At 44.3% G+C, this 24,756-nt stretch overlaps 1 protein-coding gene across 1 annotated transcript in view; it reads left to right on the forward strand.

Moving 5' to 3' along the window:
* Positions 1 to 24,756, forward strand: part of vwa5b1 (von Willebrand factor A domain containing 5B1) — a 271,845-nt gene that overhangs the window by 133,491 nt on the left and 113,598 nt on the right. Inside the window, exons 12-13 of the mRNA XM_080215008.1 lie at positions 4,385 to 4,574; positions 19,709 to 19,912. Of these exons, the coding sequence (XP_080071134.1) occupies positions 4,385 to 4,574; positions 19,709 to 19,912 (394 nt within the window). The remainder of the gene's footprint in view (positions 1 to 4,384; positions 4,575 to 19,708; positions 19,913 to 24,756) is intronic.

Raw genomic sequence — 24,756 nt, forward strand, 5'->3', positions numbered from 1 at the left:
GAGTGGGGGAGGGGTGGAGTGGGGGAGGGGAAAAGTGAGGGAGGGCTGGAGTGGGGAAGGGGTGGAGTGGGGGAGGGGAAAAGTGAGGGAGGGCTGGAGTGGGGAAGGGGTGGAGTGGGGGAGGGGAAAAGTGGGGGAGGGGTGGAGTGGGGGAGGGGTGGAGTGGGGAAGGGGTGGAGTGGGGAAGGGGTGGAGTGGGGGAGGGGAAAAGTGAGGGAGGGCTGGAGTGGGGGAGGGGTGGAGTGGGGGAGGGGAAAAGTGAGGGAGGGCTGGAGTGGGGGAGGGGTGGAGTGGGGGAGGGGAAAAGTGAGGGAGGGGTGGAGTGGGGGAGGGGTGGAGTGGGGGAGGGGAAAAGTGAGGGAGGGGTGGAGTGGGGGAGGGGTGGAGTGGGGAAGGGGTGGAGTGGGGGAGGGGAAAAGTGAGGGAGGGCTGGAGTGGGAGCCCTGTTGCCAGCTTCCAGACAGTGTTTCTGCCATTTTAGCGACTTATGTACGGGGTGAGTGGAATTTCCGATTACGCTTGTTAAATCCAGTTAAAAGAGGCTGAATTGGCCTTTAGTTTCCAACATAATAATCAGGCTGTTAGTATTGGTGCCTGTGAATGAGCACCTGATGGCAGGTTGAGGTGGGGAACCAGCCCACCAGGAAGGCCTGGATGCCACGGTATGAGAGCGCCAAACTCCTGATCCCAATCCTAACCCCTGACCTCCATAGCCCCTCTCAACTCCACCACAATGGTGACCTGCAGCAAACAAGTTTTGTTACTTACACTCTGATGCCATCTACAAATTCTCTCAATGTGGATGGGAGCTGACTAGCCTTCCAGTCTTGAGGCTATGCCAGCCACCTTTAACCATGCAGGGACCTCTTTCTCTGCCACCTGAGAGTAAATCTCTACTCCCAAAATTCAAAACCTCCAAGTCTGATTGTTTTCTCCATGATTGAGGGGACGGGCGACAAGTTTATGATCCTGAAAGAGACCCCACCACTGTTTCCCACTGCCGTTGGGAAAATCAGTCCGTTGTACCAATTTCAGGGAAAATGCATATCTACCTGAGACGCTGCCACAAGCTCAGTTACCTTCTGTAAGATATTTCCTTTCCAACTTAATTGGAAGTTGACATTTTGCAGATATTGTGGGCAGTAACTGTCAGCAAAGACAGGGAGTCACAAAGGGAGATAAACAGTGATTTTGTTCACTGGTGTCATGGCTGGAACAATGCTTCCTGACTGTTTTCCTATTCAATTAATTCATAATATCTTGACAAGAAGTGACAGAGATTTCCAATAATTGATGGTGAAACAGGATTAAGAATATTCACAATGAGACCAGGGAGTTTTATTTGGACGTCAGCCATTGGACAAATGTGCTGATGAAATCTTTTACATTCTGATACTATTTTATTAATAAACATTTCAGTTTAAAAATATAGGTTTTTGCAATTTGCATCTCATCCAATGGGACAGCATGTTAAAGTGATACATCAGTCCCTTGGTACTTTACAGAAGTATTAAATTAAGTTAGTTTGCCAAGGTCCTAGGGTGGGTTTTGAAAGACAATGCTGATATTTGCTGTTAGCTTTGATCAGCATTATTTCCTCTTTTTATATTTCAATCTTTTGGCCTCTGAGATTTCCCATGGACATTCCCTACTCCAGTTAACTGCTGCTCTGTGTCTAAAGTCCAAACAGGTCTATTTGTAGCAAAAGCCGCAAGCTTTCGGGACAGCCTGTCCCTTCGTCAGCTGGCTGGGAATTCTGATCATAAAAAGGACACAAAGACACAAACTCAATTTACATGCATAATAATTGGAATGTGAGTCTTTACAGCTAATCAATTCTTAAAGGTACAGACAATGTGAGTGGAAAGAGCTTTAAGCACAGGTTAAAGAGATGTGTATTGTTTCCAGACAGGAAGGTTAGTGAGATTTTGCAAGTCCAGGCAAGTTACAGGGTTACAGATAGTGTGACATGAACTCAAGATCCATCCACGCTCTCAAGACCAACTGCAACATTGTCATCAAACCAGCAGACAAAGGAGGGACCATCATCATACTGAACAGAACGGATTACTGCAAAGAAATGTACCAACAACTGAACAACGAGGAACACTACAGACAGTTACCTGCAAATCCAACCAAAGAACACACCCATCAACTCAACACTCTGATCAAGACCTTTGATCCGGACCTTCAGAGCACCCTCCGAGCTCTCATCCCACGTACTCCCCGCGTTGGAGATCTCTACTGCCTCCCAAAGATACACAAGGCAAACACACCCGGCCATCCCATCGTATCGGGCAATGGGACCCTGTGCGAGAACCTATCTGGCTATGTCGAGGGCATCCTGAAACCTATTGTACAAAGAACCCCCAGCTTTTGTTGCGACACTATGGACTTCATACAGAAATTCATCACACATGGAGCAGTTGAACCAGGAGCACTCCTTGTCACAATGGATGTCTCGGCTCTCTACACGAACATCTCCCATGACGACGGCATGCTGCAACTGCCTCAGTACTCAACATCGACAACTGCCAGTTTCCAGATGCAATTTTACAACTCATCCGCTTTATCCTGGACCACAATGTCTTCACCTTCAACAACTAGTTTTTCATCCAGACACACGGAACAGTCATGGGAACCAAATTTGCACCTCAATATGCCAACATCTTCACGCGCAGGTTTGAACAAGACTTCTTCACCGCACAGGACCTTCAACCGATGCTATACACTAGATACATCGATGACATTTTCTTCCTTTGGACTCATGACGAACAGTCACTGAAACAACTATATGATGATATCAACAAGTTCCATCCCACCATCAGACTCACCATGGACTACTCTCTGGAATCAGTTACATTCTTGGACACACGCATCTCCATTCAGGATGGTCACTTCAGCACCTCACTGTACCGCAAGCCCACAGACAACCTCACAATGCTCCACTTCTCCAGCTTCCACCGTGAACAGGTTAAAGAAGACATCCCCTACGAACAAGCCCTCCGTATACACAGGATCTGCTCAGATGAGGAGGATCGCAACAGACACCTCCAGACGCCATAAGAACAGGATATGGTGCTCGACTCATCGATCAACAGTTCCACCGCACCACAGCCAAAAATCGTACCAACCTCCTCAGAAGACAAACACGGGACGTGGTGGACAGAGTATCCTTCGTCGTCCAGTACTTCCCCGGAGAGGAGAGGCTATGACATCTTCTCCGGAGTCTTCAACATATCATTGATGAAGTCGAACATCTCGCCAAGGCCATCCCCACACCCCCACTTCTTGCCTTCAAACAACTGCACAACCTCAAACAGACCATTGTCCACAGCAAACTACCCAGCCTTCAGGAGAACTTTGACCACGACATCACACAGCCCTGCCACAGCAACCTCTGTAAGACATGCCAGATCATCGATATGGTTGCCGTCATCTCACGTGAGAATTCCATCCACCAGGTACACGGTAAATACTCTTGCAACTTAGCCAACATTGTCTACCTGATACACTGCAGGAAAGAATGTCCCGAGGCTTGGTACATAGGGGAGACCATGCAGACGTTACAACATTGGATGAATGAACACCGCTCAACGATCACCAGGCAAGAGTGTTCCCTTCCTGTTGGGGAACACTTCAGCGGTCATGAGCATTCGGCCTCTGATCTTCGGGTAAGCGTGCTCCAAGGGGCCTTCAGAAACTGATGGCCAAGTTCTGCACACATGAGAACGGCCTCAACTGGGATCTCGAGTTCATGTCACGTTATCTGTAACCTCCACAACTTGCCTAGACTTGCAAAATCTCACTAACTTTCCTGTCTGGAAACAATACACATCTCTTTAATCTGTGCTTAAAGCTCTTTCCACTCACATTGTCTGTACCTTTAAGAATTGATTAGCTGTAAAGACTGACATTCCAATCATTATGCATGTAAATTGAGTTTGTGTTTTTGTGTCCTTTTTATGGTCAGAATTTCCAGCCACCTGACGAAGGGACAGGCTGTCCCGAAAGCTTGCAGCTTTTGCTACAAATAAACCTGTTTGGACTTTAAACCGGTGTTGTGGAATTTCTTTCTGTTTTACCCCAGTCCAATGCCAGCATCTCCACATCATGGCTCTGTGTCTGAGCAATGCAGGAATGGTCTTGCCAGAGATCTTTCCCTTTCCTTCACGCTAACTCATTTTGCCCCTTCGCTGAAAGCTCGTCAAACTCGAGTAAAGACGAACAAATTTGAAAGTCTGTGAAAACTAAGGTTTGCATTTCAAAGACACTGAGGAAGCAGAAATCACCTCCACAACGGGAGCTAAAGCCACAACAGCTGGAAGACTTTCTGTGGTAACTTGTCTCTGATCGAGTGTTGCTATTTCTTGATTTATTTGAGGATAAACAGTGTAGGTACAGTGCAACGTGGTCCCAGGAATCCAGCAGTTCAGTATTTTACCATTCTCAAGAAGAGGAGTCGAGTCGGATAAGCTCTGGGAATTTGAGAAGCTATGGAGATTCCATGGTGGATTCCGTGAATGAGCAACTTCAAGACGTGACCTCTATTAACGAAGACCAGGAAAAGGAAGGTAACGTGACTGGGGTCAGACTTTTTCTTAAATTGGAATTTAAAGTGTAAAGAATCATGCCAGATGGATATTTCTAATAGTAATCGCATCCCTTAGGCCATTTGGCTTATTGAATCTGCTCCACCATTCAATGATGGATCAGTTTTGATATAATGCTCAACTCCACTTTCTGTTCCAAAATCCTTTATTCTCTTACTGATTAAAACTCTGTCTATCTCAGCCTTAAACATACTTAACGACTCGGCCTCTACAACCCTCTGCAGAGAAGGATCCGTGGATCCATGACGATCTAAGACAAGAAATTCCTCTTCATCTCTGTCTTAAATGGGTGATCACCTTACTCTGAGATTATGTCCTCTGTTCCTAGACTTTCTCACAAGGGTGGCACAGTGTGTAACACTGCTTCTTCACAAAGTCAGGGACCTGGGTTCGATTCCTGGCTTGGGCTACTGTCTGTGCAGAGTCTGTGTGTTCTCCCCGTGTCTGCGTGGGTTTCCTCCAGATGCTTTGGTTTCCTCCCACAGCCTGAAAGATTTGCTGGTTAGATGCATTGGCCCAAACAGGTACCAGAATCTGGCAACTATGGAATTTCACAGTAACTTCATTGCAGTGTTAATGTAAGCCTTACTTATGACTAATGAATTAACTTTACTTTAAGGAAAAACAATCTCTCAGCATCTACTCTGTCAAGCCCCCAGAATCCAATATGTCTCAATAAGGTCACCTCTTATTCCTCTAAACTCCAATGAGTACAGGCCAAACCTACTCGACCTCTCCTCATAAGGAAATCTCTCCATGTCCAGGATCAACTAACTGAACCTTCTCTGGATTGCCTCCTTTTTTATACTCCAATCCCTTTGAAATAAAGGCCAACATTTCATTTGCCTTCCCTATTTTTTGCTGAAGTTGCATGCTAGCTATTTGTGATTTTATGCATGAGGATCCCTAAACTCTGTGCTGCAGCTTTCTGCAGCCTTTCTTCATTTAAATAATATTCTGCTTCTTTATTCTTCCTACCAAAGTTCATCACTTCACATTTTCCGACATTATATTCCGTCTACCAAGTCCGCGTGAAGTGGAACAAGATTTTATTCCATTTAGGGTATTTTTGAAGTTAGTGCAATCTTGGTATAAAAAGAAAGTTTAAAATTTCTAAGCAAGAACTATTGTAAAAATCTGAGCAGATATTTACACTGCTAACTGGCTAGACGTTGGATACATGTTAGCAGCAGCAACTTACTGGGGGATTCCCAAAACATTATTTTGGCCGATGAATCAACCAGTGATAGGTCACTTAGCAATTACATTTGCCAGCCTGAGACAGAAGCAGAAAGGCCGGAACCTGGAACATCCCAGTTTGTGTCCTGGTTTGTACAGGGAAAACTGATCTTATTGTAACGTTACATTTGGCCTGAAGTAATAAAACGAGGAAAGTCCAGGAAAGGTTCCTGCTCCTGATTGCTGAAATTTACCGAGAAATCAGGTCAGAGAATGAAGCCAAGCTTAGTGTCAGTCATAATGCCTTCCAAGTATTCCCTAGCACAGACAAAAGGAGTTAGCTGAGTGAGCTGCCAGTGGGATAACACCTACAGCTATGATCAAAGCAGGAAAATATATTTAAGAACATAAGAAATAGGAGCAGGAGTAGGCCATCTAGCCCTCCGAGCCTGCCCCGCCATTCAATAAGATCATGGCTGATCTGAAGTGGCTCAGTTCCACTTTCCCGCTTTCTCCTCATAACCCTTAATTCCCTTGCCTACCAAAAACCTATCTACCCATGACTTAAATATACTTAGCGAGGTAGCCTCCACCACATCAATGGGCAGAGAATTCCAGAGATTCACCACCCTCTGAGTGAAGAAGTTCCTCCTCAACTCCGTTCTAAACTGTGCCCCCCTCCGCCTTATCTTGAGGCTGTGCCCTCTAGTCCTGCTGTCCTTTCTGAGCGGGAAGAATCTCTCTACCTCTACCCTATCCATCCCCTTCATTATCTTATACGTCTCTATAAGATCCCCCCTCATCCTTCTAAACTCCAACGAGTACAAACCCAGTCTATTTAGTCTCTCTTCATAGTCCAACCCCCTCATCTCCGGTATCAGCCTAGTGAACCTCCTCTGCACTCCCTCTAAGGCCAAAATATCCTTGCGCAAGTGCGGCGACCAAAACTGCACACAGTACTCCAGCTGCGGCCTCATCAGTGCTGGGAGATTATGACAAAGTTCAGAACCATATATCCCACTCAATAACCAATTTAATTGTCTGATTCTGAGGCTGAAGAATATTTAATTGGGATACCATCAAACTCACGTTGCTTTTTGTCTTCTCAACAATATCAAACTGGGAAGTAGATTCCTGATCCACCAGGACTTCTAAAACAATTTTAGTTTGGAAATATTATTATGATTACTTATCGAGAATGATCACTGGATAGTGACCAGGATTGGAAATCTTGGCTAAGTTTGTAGATAACCTGCCCATTCCTCGCCCCCAGGATGGGCTGGTCTGGGGGCAGGAAAGAAAAGAACACATCCTGTTATAGCTGCATAAAGTGGAGTGAAATAACTCTTCCAGAATACCACTCAAAGTATGGGTTTAAACACTTACTGATTGCAAAGAATTAAAGCTGAAAGACTTTCTTCAGACTTAAAAAAAAGCAGTTCATTTTCATTGAGTTAAAATTCCACCAGATAAAGATTGTAAAATATTTAAAAAGTAAACTCATGTCTTAAACTTCACAATGCACGCACGTTTACACAGCAAAGTTTACAAGTTAGGCTGCAGATAGTTACTTTCTTAGACAAATGGAAGATCAAGAAAGGTAAAGAAATGAAGAGCTCACTGAATGAGTTCTTGGCTATGGTAGATTTTTCTCTCCAGCGATTTTTAGCCAGAATGTAAAAATCCCAACCAGTTAATTGCAAAAATCTACTTTTACTGTCAGGAAATGAACTGGGTAAGTGAAGGAAGTAGCAGTAGGGAGCATGGGAGAGATAATGACCATAATATAGTCAGATTGAGCATTATTACGGAAAATGTCAAAGATAGAAAAAGAGTAAAAATTCTAAACTGGGGAAAGAAATGTTTTACAAGGCTGAGAGATGATCTGATGAGAGTAGACTGATACAGCTTTTAGACGGAAAAACTCTCAGTTGGTAGTCAGTGAAAGATGAAATCTGTGGGCACAATGTAAAGATGTCCCCATAACAAGGAAAATAGTGGCATGACCAAACCGAAACGGGCCCCCCCACCCCACCTTGATTCTCCAGAAGCACACAGGCCAAAATAAAGCAGAAAAGCAGAATAAGAAAACTCATGAGTCACAAAGGACTCAATAGCGCAGAAAGCATAAAGCATCTTCTTGGGGCTAAAGGGATCAAGGGATATGGGGGGGATGGTGGAAGGAGGAATCAGGATATTGAATTTGATGATCAGCCATGATCAAAGTGAATGGTGGAGCAAGCACAAAGGGCCAAATGGCCTCCTCCTGCTTTTAGTTTCTTCATTTCTGAGGTACGGGGTGAAATAAAAACGGAAACTAGGAAAGCAAAGAGAGAACTGAAAAAAAATTACATCAGAACATAGGAATTAGGAGCAGAAATAGGCAAATTCAGCCCTTTGAGCCTGTCCCACCATTCAATAATATTACAGGTAAAATCAAAAAAAATCCGAAGATGTTTTATCAGTACATTAAAAGCAAGAGAATAACTAAGGAAAAGGGCCTATCAGGGATGTACATAGTAACTTGTTAGTTGATTCACAGGATGTGATGCAGAGTGAAGAAGGATGTGTAGGAAGCATGCCAGCTTCCTATATTTATTCCTATTGGCTCACTGGAGCTCTGCTGTCTTAATGTACACAGCCGAAACAATGTAATGGACCTAGCGTGGGTAACAGAGAGAGAACAGGGTGGCCATGGAAGGGATCACACACCATTAATAAAACCCCATTCATTTTTAACCAAAGTTTGTTCCATGTACCACACCTCCAACACACAACAAGCACTGTCGATGCGGATTATAGATGTACACTTGCTAGCCACCCAGGAACAAGAAATTAATCATGGAAAAGTCAAGAAAGAAATGTTTTAGTATGCTAAGGAGACTAAGAGATTAGTTGGACATGAGTAAGCAATACTCTGCAAGTAGATTATAGAGCTAGCTATGATAAGTAAGAGGCTGAATTCTGATCCTGCATCTTGTGTGTAAGAAAATTGAGCTAGCTGCTGGAAACAGGTTATAAAGTGTGCATATGGGAAAGCTGTACTGGCAGGACTTTTCAGCATCGAGTGACCCTTTGATGGGAATGTGGAGCGATGAAGCTCTTATACTGAGTCTTTTGACTGTTTTCCACAGTGAACAATAACAGTTTAATGGTGCCCACTTTCCTGAGCGTACTTTAATGTAACCTGATAAATCGGCACAAAGACATACAAAGCAAGTGTAGATAGTTTGAACATTTGGGACTTGTGATTGATGCCATTGTCCTTCACAAATCTGCTTCTGAGGTTAAGGCCATCATAAAGGGGTCTACACCTCAGAATATTAATCAGTTACATTCCATCCTGGATTGTTGAATTGTTATGGAAGATTTGTTCCAAATTTGGCCACAATTCTGAAACCATTACATAACATAGAACATAGAACATAGAACACTACAGCACAGAACAGGCCCTTCGGCCCACGATGTTGCACTGACCAGTTAAAAAACAATGACCCACTAACCTAAACCAATCCCTTTTCGTCCATAAACCTATCCACGGATCTCTTAAACGCCCCCAAACTAGGCGCATTTACAACTGCAGCAGGCAGGGCATTCCAATCCCTCACCATCCTCTGGGTAAAGAACCTACCCCTGACATCCGTCCTATAACTACCATCCCTTAATTTAAAGCCATGCCCCCTCGTGCTAGCTTTCTCCATCCGAGGAAAAAGGCTATCACTATCCACCCTATCTAAACCTCTAATCATCTTATATGTTTCAATAAGATCCCCTCTTAGCCGCCTTCTTTCCAGCGAAAACAACCCCAAATCCCTCAGTCTCTCCTCATAGGACCTCCCCTCCATATAAGAACATAAGAACATAAGAAATAGGAGCAGGAGTAGGCCATCCAGCCCTTTGAGCCTGCCCCACCATTCAATAAGATCATGGCTGATCTGTCGTGGCTCAGTTCCACTTTCCCGCCCTCTCCCCATAACCCTTAATCCCCTCTCCTATCAAAAACCCATCAACCCGCATCTTAAAAATATTTAGCGAGGCAGCCTCCACCACTTCAACAGGCAGAGAATTCCAGAGATTCATCACCCTTTGAGTGAAGAAGTTCCTCCTCAACTCCGTTCTAAACCGCCCCCCTTTTATCTTGAGGCTGTGCCCCCTAGTCCTACTGTCTTTTTTGAGCGGGAAGAGTCTTTCCACCTCTATCCTATCCATCCCATTCATCATCTTATACGTCTCAATGAGATCTCCCCTCATTCTTCTAAACTCTAACGAGTACAAGCCCAGTTTATTCAGCCTCTCCTCATAGCTCAACCCCCTCAACTCCGGTATCAGCCTAGTAAACCTCCTCTGCACTCCCTCCAAGGCCAAAATATCTTTGCGCAGGTGCGGCGCCCAAAACTGCACACAGTACTCCAGCTGCGGCCTCACCAATGCCCTATACAGCTGCAGCAAGACCTCCCTACTTTTATATTCAATCCCCCTCGCTATGAAGGCCAGCATCCCATTCGCCTTCCTGACCACCTGCTGCACCTGCAAGCTGGGTTTTTGCGACTCATGCACAAGGACCCCGAGGTCCCTCTGCACCGTCGCCTGCTGCAGTTTTTCGCCCCGTAAGTAATAGTCCTTCCTACCATTCTTCCTACCAAAGTGGACCACCTCACACTTGCCAACATTAAATTCCATTTGCCATTTCCTGGCCCATTCGCCCAGCCTATCTAGATCCTTCTGTAGCCTCTCCACACCCTCCGCACAATTTGCCGTTCCCCCAATCTTGGTGTCATCAGCAAATTTCGACACTCTACACTCGGTTCCCTCCTCCAGATCATCTATATAAATGGTAAAAAGCTGAGGCCCCAGCACCGACCCCTGGGGGACTCCACTAGTCACCATCCGCCAATCCGAATAGCACCCGTTGACCCCCACTCTCTGCCTCCTATTTGACAACCAATCCTCTATCCACGCTAACACCCTACCCCCAACTCCATGTCCCTCGACCTTCTGCAATAACCTCTTGTGAGGCACTTTGGCAAATGCCTTCTGAAAATCGAGAAAGACCACATCCACCGGCTCTCCTCTATCCACCGCCCGAGACACATCCTCATAGAACTCCAGTAAATTTGTCAGATACGACTTCCCTTTAATGAAACCGTGCTGTGTCTGTTCTATCAAGCAATTCCCTTCAAGATGCCTCGCAATTTCCTCCTTAATGACAGATTCTAACATTTTACCTACCACAGACGTTAAACTAACCGGCCTATAATTCCCGCCTTTTGCCTGGCACCCTTCTTAAACAACGGCGTAACATTAGCCGTTTTCCAATCAATCCGGCAATCCAATCATCCATACCAGGCAACATTCTGGTAAACCTCCTCTGCACCCTCTCCAAAGCCTCCACATCCTTCCTGTAATGTGGGGACCAGAACTGCACACAGTACTCCAAGTGCGGCCGCACCAGAGTTGTGTACAGCTGCAACATGATGCTGCGACTCCTAAATTCAATCCCCCTACCAATAAACGCCAAGACACCGTATACCTTCTTAACAACCTTATCTACTTGATTCCCAACTTTCAGGGATCTATGTACACATACACCTAGATCCCCCTGTTCATCCACACTATTCAAAGTCCTCCCGTTAGCCCTATACTCGACACATCTGTTATTCCTACCAAAGTGAATTACCTCACACTTCTCCGCATAACTTCTGCAAGAATCAGATATGGAAGTGGTTGGATCGCTGCTATAACACTTCCGTGCAAGTCAAAGGAGTATTCCTCAGGCCTGATGTTCTTACACACTTGATTCTACTTCACCCACACAGTTAGCTGGTGATGCACCTCCTTATGGCGTGGGACTCGTCTCTCACATCAGCCTATCAGATGAAGAAAAATCCATTGTTTCTGCCTCTCAAACCTTAAGCACAGCTGAGAGTAACTTTTCCTAAATTGAATGGGAAACATTAGGGATCATCTTTGGATTACAGAAATTCTGGCTGCGTTTCTCCCATTGCGACCCGCCACTTTTCTGGCAGGTCTGGCTGGGAGACGCGCGTCTGTGAACGGAGATTTGCGCATGCGCCGGAATGCTGGCGAATAGTCACTGGTTAGATCACGCTGGAAACCTGCAGAAAGGCAGGTAAGTCACTTAAATCTGTTTTTAATCTATTTTAAATATGTAGATTAATTAATTACCGGACCTCCTGGTCCCAGTTGAATCTCCCACCTAGCCAGGAGTATTTCATTCCGGTGGGGTTTAGACTAATTTCCCACATTTGGGGAACTAACTGGAGACCCCGCTGGAATGAAGGGGGGGGGTGGCAATTGGGGCCCCCCAGGGGGTTGGGCAGTGGTGGGGTGGTGCCCCCTAGGCATGGACACCCTGATAGTGCCAGTCTGTGCCCCTGGCCCTGCCCAAGAGGCAAAGCGGCCATGCCCAGGGGGCACTTTGGCACTGCTCACTGAGCATTGAGCGGTGCCAAGACACATGGCCTACTGTGGGCGGGGCTGAAGGGCGATTAGTGAGGGTGGGGGGGGAGTTCCGCTGCCACTCGTAGACAGGATCGGCCTGGGATGGAGGGGGGGCAGCAATTGGGGTGGGCTGGTAGGAGATGGTCTGCAGGGGGGCTGGGCCTGCCTCCAGGGGGGTTTGATCCTGGGGCAGGGGAGGGGGAATCTGCTGGGATGAGGGTTGGGAGAGTCGCCACTGCTTCAGGATTGGGTCTGAGCATCGGGGCACTCTGAGACAGGGCTGGCCCGGGAATTGCTGTGGGGGCTGTGATCGGGCCTTGGGGGGCTAGTGGGGCAGCACTGGAGGGTCCTGGGCTGGCCAGTGATTGGGCTGGCCAGCAAATGGGGAGTCTGACAGATCAGGACCACTGTGCATGCGCAGAATTCCAGAACTGTTAAACTCTGGAGCGAATAGGCCCTGCCCCCCCGGGTTTTTAATAAGATTCATGACTGGGACCCCTGCATTGCACAGAGTGTGGAGATTCAGGTGAGAAACTGAACTGACAGAACAGTCGGGATTTAGAACAGTTTTCCCACAAATGTAGCACTTTTGGGAGAACTGCCCCCTCCATCAGTTCCTGTTTGGGAGAGAACTTACATTGTTGACAGACCATTGTTCACTCACTACCATTTGGAACACACATGGGAATTCCTTCACTTGTTGCAAAGATGGACATTGCTTTTCTGCACAAATTGACATCATCAACTATCAACAGTCAGGTTTACGCAGTAGTGCAGATAGACTTTCTGTCACTGCCTAGTAATTTGTCAGACTGCTCAAGAGGAAATACCTTCTACTTTGAACAAGTAGATAGCACACTAGTCATTTCTAGACAAGTGAGATATCCCACGTTGATACTCTCCAAAATGATGGATATGGTATCACAAGGGAAGACCTCAAAACTAATATCTAACCTGAAGCCATACCATACCGGGAGGTTGGAGCTGTCAGTACAGTCGGGATGTCTTCAGTGGGGAACTAGAGTGATCATCCCTCCAAAATAGAGAGCGCGGGTGTTAGAGAGGCTGCATGTGAGACAGTACAGTACCATACGCATCATGGAAATAACAAGTTATAACTGGTGGCTTGGACTGGATGCGAAAATTGAGGAGAAAGCTAGACCATATTCTTTCTGTTCCCCACTGCATCCTTGCAAATGGTGTGAAGAGGCCTGGCAGCCTGTACATGTAGATTTTGCAGGACCTTATGAAGGAAATGTGTTCTTACTAATGGTCAATGCTCACATCAAATGACCAGAGGTTGCTGTGACAACATCTACCTCAGCTGAGAAGCCCATTGAGAAGCTAGGAGAAGTATTTATTCATTTTGGATTCTCTGAACAGCTAGTAAGTGACAACAGATCTCAATTTGTCAAACAAAAATTTTCTACAAGAGAAACATGAAACCTGCACCATACCACCCTGTTATTAACAGAAAAGCAGAATGACTCATGCTCCTCCTGCCAGATGTGGGCAATTAGGGAGCAATCAAATCTCCCTGACAACTTTGTCTGCAGGAGGTGTATCCAGTTGTAGCTCCTCACAGACCGCATTGTCCGGTTAGAGCGGCAGGTGGATGCACTACAGAGCATAGAATATAATAGACACTAGTTACAGGGAGGTTGTCACATCACAGGTTCAGACAGGTAGATGGGTGACTGCCAGGAGAGGCAGGCAGGTGATTCAGAAGTCTCCTGTACCTATTCCCTTTTCAAATAGGAATACCGTTTTGGACACTGTTGAGGGGATTAGCCTGTCAAGGGGAGATACCAGCAGCAGGCAGGCCTGTGCCACCGCCTGTGGGACAGAGCAAGCGAGTAGTAGTAATAGGGAACTCACTAGTTAGACACACAGACAGGCGTTTCTGTGACCGCAATCGAGACTCTAGGATGGTGCGTTGCCTCCCTGGTGCCAGGATCAAGGAGGTTTCTGAGCGATTGCAGGACATCCTTAAGGGGTAGGATGAGCAGCCAGAGTTCATTGTACATATTGGTACCAACGATATAGGTAGGAGAAGGGTGAGGTCCTGAAATTTGGATATAGAGAGTTAGGGAGAAGGCTAAAGTGCAGGACCTCGAAGGTAGCAATTTCAGACTACTACCACTGCCACGTGCTGGTGAGAGTTGGAATAGAGGATTAGGCGGATGAATGCCTGGCTTGAGAGCTGGTGCAGAGGGCAGGGACTTAGATTTTCAAATCATTGGGATCTTTTCTGGGAAAGGGCTGACCTGTTCAAGAAGGATGAGTTACATCAAAACTGGAGGGGGTCTAATATCCTGGTGGGGAGATTTGCTAGAGCCACTTGGGAGGGCTTAAACTAGTTTGGCAGGGGGTTGAGATCCAAAGCAGTAGGGAGACAAATAAGAAGTTTGAGGACAGCACGGAAGTTAAAGAGAGCATATTAAGTAGTAAAGGCAGTGTCAGTAATCCTAGTACCAGACAGATCAGGCAAAAGCAAGACAGAGTGCGAGGGAAGTCCAGATTAAACTGCATTTATTTCAATGCAAGAGGTCTGATGGGTAAGGCAGATGAACTCAGGGCATGGATGGATACGTGGGACTGGGGTATTATAGCAATTACTGAAACATGGCTAAAGGAGGGACAGGACTGACAGCTCAATGTTCCAGGGTAACTGATGCTATAGGAAAGATAGAACAGGAGGTAAGAGAGGAGGAGTTGCACTTTTGATTAGGAAAGCATCACGGCCGTACTGAGAGGGGATATATCCGAGGGTTCGGCCACTGAGTCTACATGGGTAGAACTGAGAAATAACAAGGGGGAAATCACTTTGATAGGGTTGTACTATAGGCCTCCAAATAGTTGGCGGGAAATTGAGGAGCAAATATGTAAGGAGATTACAGAGACTTCCAAGGAAAATAGGGTGGTAATAGTCAGAGATGTTAACTTTCCCAACATTGACTGGGACGGCCATAGTATTAGAGGGTTGGATGGAGAGACATTTGTTGAATGTATTCAGGAGGAATTTCTCATTCAGTATGTGGATGGCCCAATTAGAGAAGCGGCAAAACTTGACCTCCTCTTGGGAAATAAGGAAGGGCAGGTGACAGAAGTGTTAGTGAGGAATCACTTTGGGACCAGTGACCATAATTCTATTAGTTTTAAGATAGCTATGCATAATGATAGGTCAGGCCCAAAAGTTAAAATTCTAAATTGGGCCAAGGCCAATTTTGATGGTATCAGGCAGGAACTTTCAAAAGTCAATTGGGGAAGTGTGTGGGAAGGCAAAGGTACGTCTGGTAAGTGCCGCGCTTTCAAAAGTGTGTTAACCTAGGGTTCAGGGTAAACACATTCCTCTTAGAGTGAAGAGCAAGGCTGGCAGAAGTAGGGAACCCTGGATGACTCGGGATATTGAGACCCTGGTCAAGAAGAAGAAAGAGGCACATGACATGCACAGGCAGCTGGGATCAAGTGAATTCCTTGAAGAGTATAGGGGGTGTAGGAGTAGAGTTAAGAGAGAAATCAGGAGGGCAATACGGGGACACGAGATTGTTTTGGCAGATAAGGCAAAGGAGAATCCAAAGAGCTTCTACAAATACATAAAGGGCAAAAGAGTAACAAGGGAGAGAGTAGGGCCTCTTAAGGATCAACAGGTCATTTATGTGCAGATCCACAAGAGATGCGTGAGATCCTAAATGAATACTCATCAATATTTACTGTTGAGAAAAGCATGGATGTTAGGGAACTTGGAGAAATAATTAGTGATGTCCTGAGGAGTGTACATATTACAGAGAAGGAGGTGCTGGAAGTCTTAAAGTGCATCAAGGTAGATAAATCCCCGGGACCTGATGAAGTGCATCCCAGGACGTTCTGGGAGGCTAGGGAGGAAATTGCAGATCCCCTAGCCGAGATACTTGAATCATCGATAGTCACGGATGAGGTGCCTGAAGATTGGAGGGTGGCAAATGTTGTGCCTTTGTTTAAAAAGGGCTGCAGGGGAAAAGCCTGCGAACTACAGGCCAGTGAGACTCACATCTGTGGTGGGTAAATTGTTGGAAAATATTTTGAGAGACAGGATCTACAGGCATTTAGATACACAAGGACTGATTAGGGACAGTCAGCATGGCTTTGTGAGTGGAAAATCATGTCTCACAAATTTAATTGTGTATTTTGAAGGGGTAACCAAGAAGGTAGATGAGGGCAGTGCAGTTGATGTCGTCAACATGGACTTTAACAGGGCCTTTGACAAAGTACCACATGGTAGGTTAGATCTCACAGAATCCAGCGTGAGGTATCTAAATGGATACAAAACTGCCTTCTTGACAGAAGCCACAGAGTGGTTGTAGAGGGTTGTTTTTTCAAACTGGAGGCTTGTAACCAGCAGTGTGCCTCAGGGATCAGTGTGGGTCCACAGTTATTTGTCATTTATATTAATGATTTGGATGAGAATATAGGAGGCATGGTTAGTATGTTTGCAGATGACACTAAGATCGGTGGCATAGTGGACAATGAAGAAAGTTATCTCCAATTGCAATGGGTTCTTGATCAATTGGGGCAGTGGGCTAACGAATGGCATATGGAGTTTAATTTAGACAAATGTGAGGTGATGCATTTTGCTAGATTGAACCAGGGCAGGATTTACTCAGTTAATGGTAAGGCATTGGGGAGAGTTACAAAACAAAGAGATCTAGAGATACAGGTTCATAGATCCTTGAAAGTGGAGTCACAGGTGGACAGAATGATGAAGGAGGCATTCAGCATGCTTGGTTTCATCAGTCAGTACATTGAATATAGGAGTCAGAATGTCTTGTTGAAGTTGTACAAGACATTGGTAAGGCTACAGTTGGAATAGTGTATGCAATTCTGGTCACCCTGTTGTAGAAAGGATATTATTAAACTAGAAAGAGTGCAGAAAAGACTTATTAGAATGATACCGGTACTTGATGGATTGAGTTATAAGGAGAGGCCGGATAGACTGGGAAATTTTTCTCTGGATTGTAGGAGGCTGAGAGGTGATCTTATAGAGGTCAACAAAATAAAGAGGGACGTAGACAAGGTAGATAGTCAATATCTTTTCCCAAAGGTAGGGGAATGTAAAACTACAGGGCATAGGTTTAAGGTGAGAGGGGAGAGATACAAAAGTGAACAGACGGGCAATTTTTTCACACAGAGTGTGATATCCCTATTCATCCATGCTTTCTGGTTGGGGAACACACAGATTTACTTCCTTGGCACACAGTCTTCTACATGCTTACTAATGAAGTCAGATACTTTAGTGGCATACTTGTTCAGGCTTGTCGCAGAGATTTTAAATACTGACCAGCCAACTGACGCAAAGCAGTGTCTGGAACAAGCTGCCAGAAATAGTAGTAGAGGCGGGTACAATTTTGTCTTTTAAAAAGCATTTAGATGGTTACATGGGTATGGTGGGTATAGAGGGATATGGGCTAAATATGGGCAATTGGCTTTAGCTTCGGGGTTTTAAAAAAGAAAGAGTGGCATGGACAAATTGGGCCGAAGGGCCTGTTTCCACGCTGAAACCTCTATGACTCTAGATCATGAAACACACCATGAGGGCAACCAAGGAGCAAGGTTCACATATCAAATGTCTTAAAGATTCCTACTGGTCTACTGGAATACCACACGTTCCATGACCAAGACCTCTTCTGCATTACTCATGATGATGAGATAACTATGTTCCACATTCAACCTAATGAAGCCTCCAAAAACTGAGGAGGTTTTGCAACAACAGCGACTACAAATGGAAAGATGGGAAAGCAAGACATAGCATTAGATTTTTCACCAAGGACAATGAGATTTGACTTAGAAGTACACCAAGGGGGAGAAATGAATGCAGACAGAACCCTTAAACTGTCCAGAGGTGATGGGGACAATTTTCTCAACAAGAAATGTAAGTGCCCAACTGGCTGGAAAATGGGATGAATTTTTGGCATTCTGTGTATCAGAGTATCACTTTGATATTCACCTGAAGAAGGAGCAACACTCCGAAAGCTCGCACTACCAAATAAATCTGTTGGACTTTAACCTGGTGTTGTGAGACTTCTTATTGTGTATAACCCAGTCCAGCACTGACACCTCCACATCATTTCTTGTATATGTCAGGGTCACCTGATTTGAACGCCTCAGACCTAGACTTCAGCAAGCAGTGGATATCCCTATTCATCCATGCTTTCTGGTTGAGGAACACACGGATTTGCTTCCTCGGCACACAGTCTTCTACACACTTACTAATGAAGTCACTTACTTTAGTAGCGTACTTGTTCAGGCTGGTCGAAGAGTTTTTAAATACTGAACAGTACACTGACGCAAAGCAGTCCCGTAAGAGATCATCTGATTCCTCAGACCTACATCGCACAACTTTCTTTGATGGATTCTCCTGCTTCAGTTTTTGCTTGTAAGCCAGGAGCAAGAGCACAGCCTTGTGGCCTGATTTGCCAAAGTGTGGGTGGGCAATAGGTGGAACATCTCCCAGTGGTGGCAGAAACATTAGCAAGTCCGGATGATACTGTCCTAGGCTCGCTACTGACATGGAAATTGGAATGTCAATATAGTAATCAGCATTGCAATGTTTTCCAGCTTAAGCTCAAGCAGTGCAGTGGGTCAGGAAAATTGGGCCTGAGGACATTCCCTGGAAGAGATGTGCAAACCAGTTATTGGCTGGAACAATAGGCCTGCTGGAATTGGAACCAGCTGAATATCCTGGTCCCGACCTGAACTTTCCTGCAATCCCTACACCAATTACCCCCTTCAATTACTAGGGGGCATAGGTTTGAGAAGCAAGGGGCAAGTTTTGAAAGAGATGTACGAGGAAGTTTTTTACAAAGAGAGTAGTCGGTGCCTGGAACTCATTGCCGGGGGAGGTAGTGGAAGCGGATAAGGTAATGACTTTTAAAGGGTGTCTTGACAAGTATATGAATGAGATGGGAATAGAAGGATATGGTTCCCCAAATGAGTCATTTTCCATCTTGATGAAATAGAAAGATATCTTCCATGTAACCAACACTCTAGCAGACTTTCTGTTTCCCTAGGAGAGGTAGTCATTAGAGAAATGTAAATGTTAAGCCCAGTGCATTTTGGTACATTACTTTGAAATGGTGTGAAATTTCAGACAAGGATGTCAAGGTATATCTAAATCATATTCCAGAAACTACTCACTGACAATATTGGAGATCAGGAGACTTATGACACCATCTTTAGCTGGCGTCTTTTCTTGTCTTAGGAAAGTTCTTTTTAAAAAGTCAGTGTATGGTTGGTCAGTTGGTGAAATTACATAGTGATATCATTCATACACCTTCACATTATTGTGACTATCCTTATTCCTGAACAATATCCATGGAATATTTTGGAATATGTAAGATACCAAGAATACCAAGAAATAATTTGACTGATGAGTTGAAATTTGTCAAATATAAATTGTATTTAAAATATTTTTCAAGATATTGAATTAAAGATGTCTCCCAGAAGAAGAGCATACAGCACCAATCACATAGTCAGACAGAACACCTCCAAGAAAACACTGACCCCCAGTGACCCGGCCTCAGCATTTGATAGAAACCCTCTCCGAAGAACAAGAGCTCAACAGCTTGTGGGTTGGAACAGCCCAGAAAGCGTCTCTCCTTGGCAAAGGCCGTTTCAGGCAAGTTTCCTTTACCTGTTGTCAGAAACGTAGTTTTGTAAAGTTTAATGTGAAATAATTTTACCACAACTTTTGGACATTAACAGCGATGAGTACATCCCATGAATGAACTAAAAAAAAACCACATCAACAGCATCACCCTTATAGACTCTTTCTGTTACCTCCTCAAAAATTCCAGCAAGTTAGTAAATACAATTTCCTCTTTCAAAGGCTCTTCTGAATCAACCCATATTTTTCCATGTGACTGCTAATTCTATTCAGCATAATTGTTTCTAGAAACTTCCCCACCATCGATGCTGAACAGCCTATAATTGCTAGGGCTATCGCGACTACCTTTTTTGAACAGGAATATTTAATTTGCAAATTTCCAGTCCTGCGACACCTCCCCTGAGTGTAGGGAAGACTGGAAGATTATGCCCAGCACCCCTGCAATTTCCACTCTCACTTCAATATTTGTGGGTGCATCTTATCCGGTCCCGGTGCCCTGTCAACTTTTAGTAGCCTGTCTATTCAACACTTCCTGCTTATCAATTTTGAACCCTTTTAGGAAGAGGGTATCCTTGTCTGTAACCAAGCCTTGCGTAGCATCTAACTTCTTGGGAAACACAGATACAAAGTATTTATTTCGTACCTCAGCCATGCCTCCAGCCTCCATGTGTAAATCCCCTTTTGTGGTCCCTAATTAGCCCCATACTCTTCCTTTTAAAGCTATTTGTGTGCTTACTGAAGACTTTGGGAGCATCTTTCGGTTAGCTGCCAGTCTTTTCCCATAATCTCTCTTCATTTTTCAGATGTGTTTTTTCACTTCCTCTGTGAACCTTCTCTATTCTTCTTAGTTCTCAACTGTATTTTCTATCTGACACCTGTCACAAGCGCACATTTTCTTCCTTATCCTGGAGATCTGTGACCAGTGGTGTGTCTCAGGCATCAGTGCTAGGTCCAGTTATTTGTCATTCATACCAATGATTTGGATGAGAATGTAGGAGACACGGTTAGTAAGTTTGCAGATGACACCAACATTGGTGTCATAGTGGACAGTGAAGAAAGTTGTGTCTAATTGCAACGGGATTTTGATCAATTGGGCCAGTGGGCTGACGAATGGCAGATGGAGTTTAATTTATATGAACGTGAGGTGATGCGTTTTGGTAGATTAAACCAGGGCAGGACTTACTCAGTTAATGGTAGGGTGCTGGGGAGAGTTACAGAACAAAGAAATTTAGGGGCACATGTTCATAGCTCCTTGAAAGTGGAATCACAGGTGGACAGAGTGGTGAAGAAGGCGTTCAGCATGCTTGGTTTCATTGGTCAGGATATTGAATACAGGAGTTGGGACGTCTTGTTGGAGTTGTACAAGATGTTAGTAATATGAAATACTGTGTACAGTTCTGGTCACCCTATTATAGAAAGGATATTATTAATCTAGAAAGAGTGCAGAAAAGATTTACTAGGATGCTACCGGGAATTGATGGATTGAGTTATAAGGATAGACTGAGACTTTTTCACTGGACCATAGGAGGCTTAGGGGTGACCTTATGGAGGTCTATAAAATAAAGAGGGGCATAGATCCTGCCTAGCTATAAATGTCGTTGCTTTTGACATTTGAAAGAGTTGGAGCTACATTTAACAAAACTTTTTTCACAAGCGCCCAAGGAAATAAAGGTGTCAACAATTTCAACCACATTGAAAATATGATTCATTGAGAGGGTTTTTTCCATTTTTGAACTTCTTGTCATTGGTATGCTACATGGATTGACTGAAATTGAATCTGAAATGGGGCAATGTTTAGGAAATAGTGATCATTTTATCATGGGGTTTAGGATGATGGTAGAAAAGGAGAATGGGAAGCCCAGAATAAAAATAATTATCTGAGGGAGAGCTAACTTCAACAGGGCAAGAATGGAACTGGGTCAGTTACCTGGAACGAAAGGTTGGTGGTAAAAACTGAAGCTGAACAATGGGTTTTCTTCAAAATGGAATTGGTCTGGACATAGTCAAGGTATATGTCCTTCAGGGAAATATGATGTGGAGATGCCAGGGTTGGACTGGGGTGGGCACAGTAAGAAATCTCACAACACCAGATTAAAATCCAACAGGTTTATTTAGAATCATGAGTTTTCAGAGCATTGCTCCTTCACCGGGTGACTCACACTCACCTGATGAAGGGGCAGTACTCCAATAGCTCGTGATTCCAAATAAACCTGTTGTACTTTAACCTGGTTTGTGAAAAGGCAAAGGCAGAGCAAACAAATCCAGAGCTACCTGGATGAAAAGGAGATAGAAATTAAGATAAGCGTCGTAGAGGTTTACACCTTCAGCCCAACTTATCCATGCCACCTGGTTTTTACCACTAAGCTAGTCCCAATTGTCTGCACTTGGCCCATATCCTTTTATACTCATTTTAACCAAGTAACTGTCTAAATGCTTTTTAAAAGACAAAATCGTACCTGCTGCTACTACTACCTCTGGCAGTTTGTTCCAGACACTCACCATCCTTTGTGAGAAAAAATTGCTCCTCTGGACCGTTTTGTATTTTTCCCCTCTCGCCTTAAACCTATGCCCTTGAGTTTTAGACTCCCCTACCTTTGGGAAAAGATATTGATTTGCTTGCTCTGCCTTTGCCTTTTCACAAACCAGGTTAAAGTACAACAGGTTTATTTGGAACCACGAGCTATTGGAGTACTGCCCCTTCATCAGGTGAGTGTGAGACACCCGGTGAAGGAGCAATGCTCTGAAAACTCATGATTCTAAATAAACCTGTTGGATTTTAATCTGGTGTTGTGAGATTTCTTACTGTGCCCACCCCAGTCCAACCCTGGCATCTCCACATCATATTTCCCTGAAGGACATATACCTTGACTACGTCCAGACCAATTCCATTTTGAAGAAAACCCATTGTTCAGCTTCAGTTTTTACCACCAACCTTTCGTTCCAGGTAACTGACCCAGTTCCATTCTTGCCCTGTTGAAGTTAGCTCTCCCTCAGATAATTATTTTTATTCTGGGCTTCCCATTCTCCTTTTCTACCATCATCCTAAACCCCATGATAAAATGATCACTATTTCCTAAATATTGCCCCATTTCAGATTCAATTTCAGTCAATCCATGTAGCATACCAATGACAAGAAGTTCAAAAATGGAAAAAACTCTCTCAATGAATCATATTTTCAATGTGGTTGAAATTGTTGACACCTTTATTTCCTTGGGCGCTTGTGAAAAAAAGTTTTATTAAATGTAGCTCCAACTCTTTCAAATGTCAAAAGCAATGACATTTATAGCTTAGCAGGAGATAGAAAAGCAACTGATAAGCAGTAAAAATAGGGAAATAACTAAGGAGCAACAACTGTGACTTTCTCATGAGGAAGTTCAAAGAGCCTGAGGGAATCAGCTTTCTGATCCAACTAAATAAAATATAAGCTTGAGTTTTAGAATTATAGGTCAGGAATGAAACAAATGAGAAAGACCAGCTTGTGCTTATGAGCAGCAGGGGACTTGAGAATCAGAGATAAATGTGATAAACAAAAAATAGCAGAAGTTGAAATCTATATCAGGTTTGTAGATATAAATAAAATTTGTTACAAACGTGAGATTTAGGAAATGGTTGTGTTTTGGGGGTGTCCCTTTAATTTAGGATGAAATGGACAATTGAAGAGGGTCACATGATGTTTTCTGAATTCTGTTGACAATAAGCATGGGTAATTGTGTTGTTAAAGGTCAAAGGGGATCTCAGATTGTTTTAAAGAAAAGAAGGTGCAGGATATTTGCACCTGGAAAATGACCCATGCATCTGTGATGGTGATGGCTGGAGTGTTAATCTCCAAATTCCCAGGAATGTAAGATTTTGTCCTCGGTTATACTCCAAAATGGCTTTTCTGTTTCAAGATAGAATGAAGTTGGAATTCAACGAATAGATAATTGGTATTTCTACTTGGATACAAAGTCTATGTGATTTATGTTACCAAGGAGATGAACTTTGAGGGAAAGCATTCATAGGAACTTTAAGGGGCAGGATCCGTAGAAAGCTATTGTAGGATCAGGTTCCAGGTTTTTCTAACATATCACTGAATGCACAGACATGGGCTATCTGCAAGAATCTGAGAAAGCAGACAGTGCAAGGAAATAGAGGATGTCTCCAAGACTCCCACACTGAATGCTTGTGGGAGTTTCATCTCCAATTACAAAGTCATCAGACTGGAAAATTAGCTGAACTTTGACAAGAGGGAAGATTTAATCACAAAAGTCACTTCAGGCATTAGAATTTAATCTGGCTAGAAGTGGAAAAGAAAGGAAGTCCCCAGGAGCTCAGACTCATTTTGGACTGCGTCCAGGAGAATGGAGTGACTACTTAAGGAACAGAGTAACGTATGGCCTTGGGGGTGGACGATGGTCTGGTTAAGACTTTAAGGAGTGATTTTTTTTTGCAGTTTAATGTATAAGTTGCTTATGAAATAGTGTTTAGTCAATATTGCTTTTTGTCTCTTTGTTATAGTTAAACTCTTAAAACTTGAAATCTTGTAATATAATTCCTTTGAGTTGGCCACTGTGAATTCAGATTTTTTTGTAAAAGTTAGCAGTCTCTATGGGTTCATAAATTGGCCAGCCTCACTCAACTCTTCCATCCGTCTGCCAACAATCCCAAGTGCAGAGTAGCAGCGGGTCCCCCTACCCCCACCAATTCCACCCCCCGTAGGCCCTGCTTCTAATAGGCTCCACCCCCTCAGCAATGCCTGATGCCCAGTGGGCACTGCCGTAGAACATTCCAGCGCAGTACAGGCCCTTCGGCCCTCGATGTTGCGCCGACCAGTGGAACCAATCTAATGACCCTCTAACCTAAACTATTCCAATGTTATCC

The sequence above is a fragment of the Carcharhinus amblyrhynchos genome, chromosome 30 (assembly GCF_965287045.1).
Source record: "Carcharhinus amblyrhynchos chromosome 30, sCarAmb.v2.hapA, whole genome shotgun sequence".
NCBI lineage: Eukaryota > Metazoa > Chordata > Chondrichthyes > Carcharhiniformes > Carcharhinidae > Carcharhinus > Carcharhinus amblyrhynchos.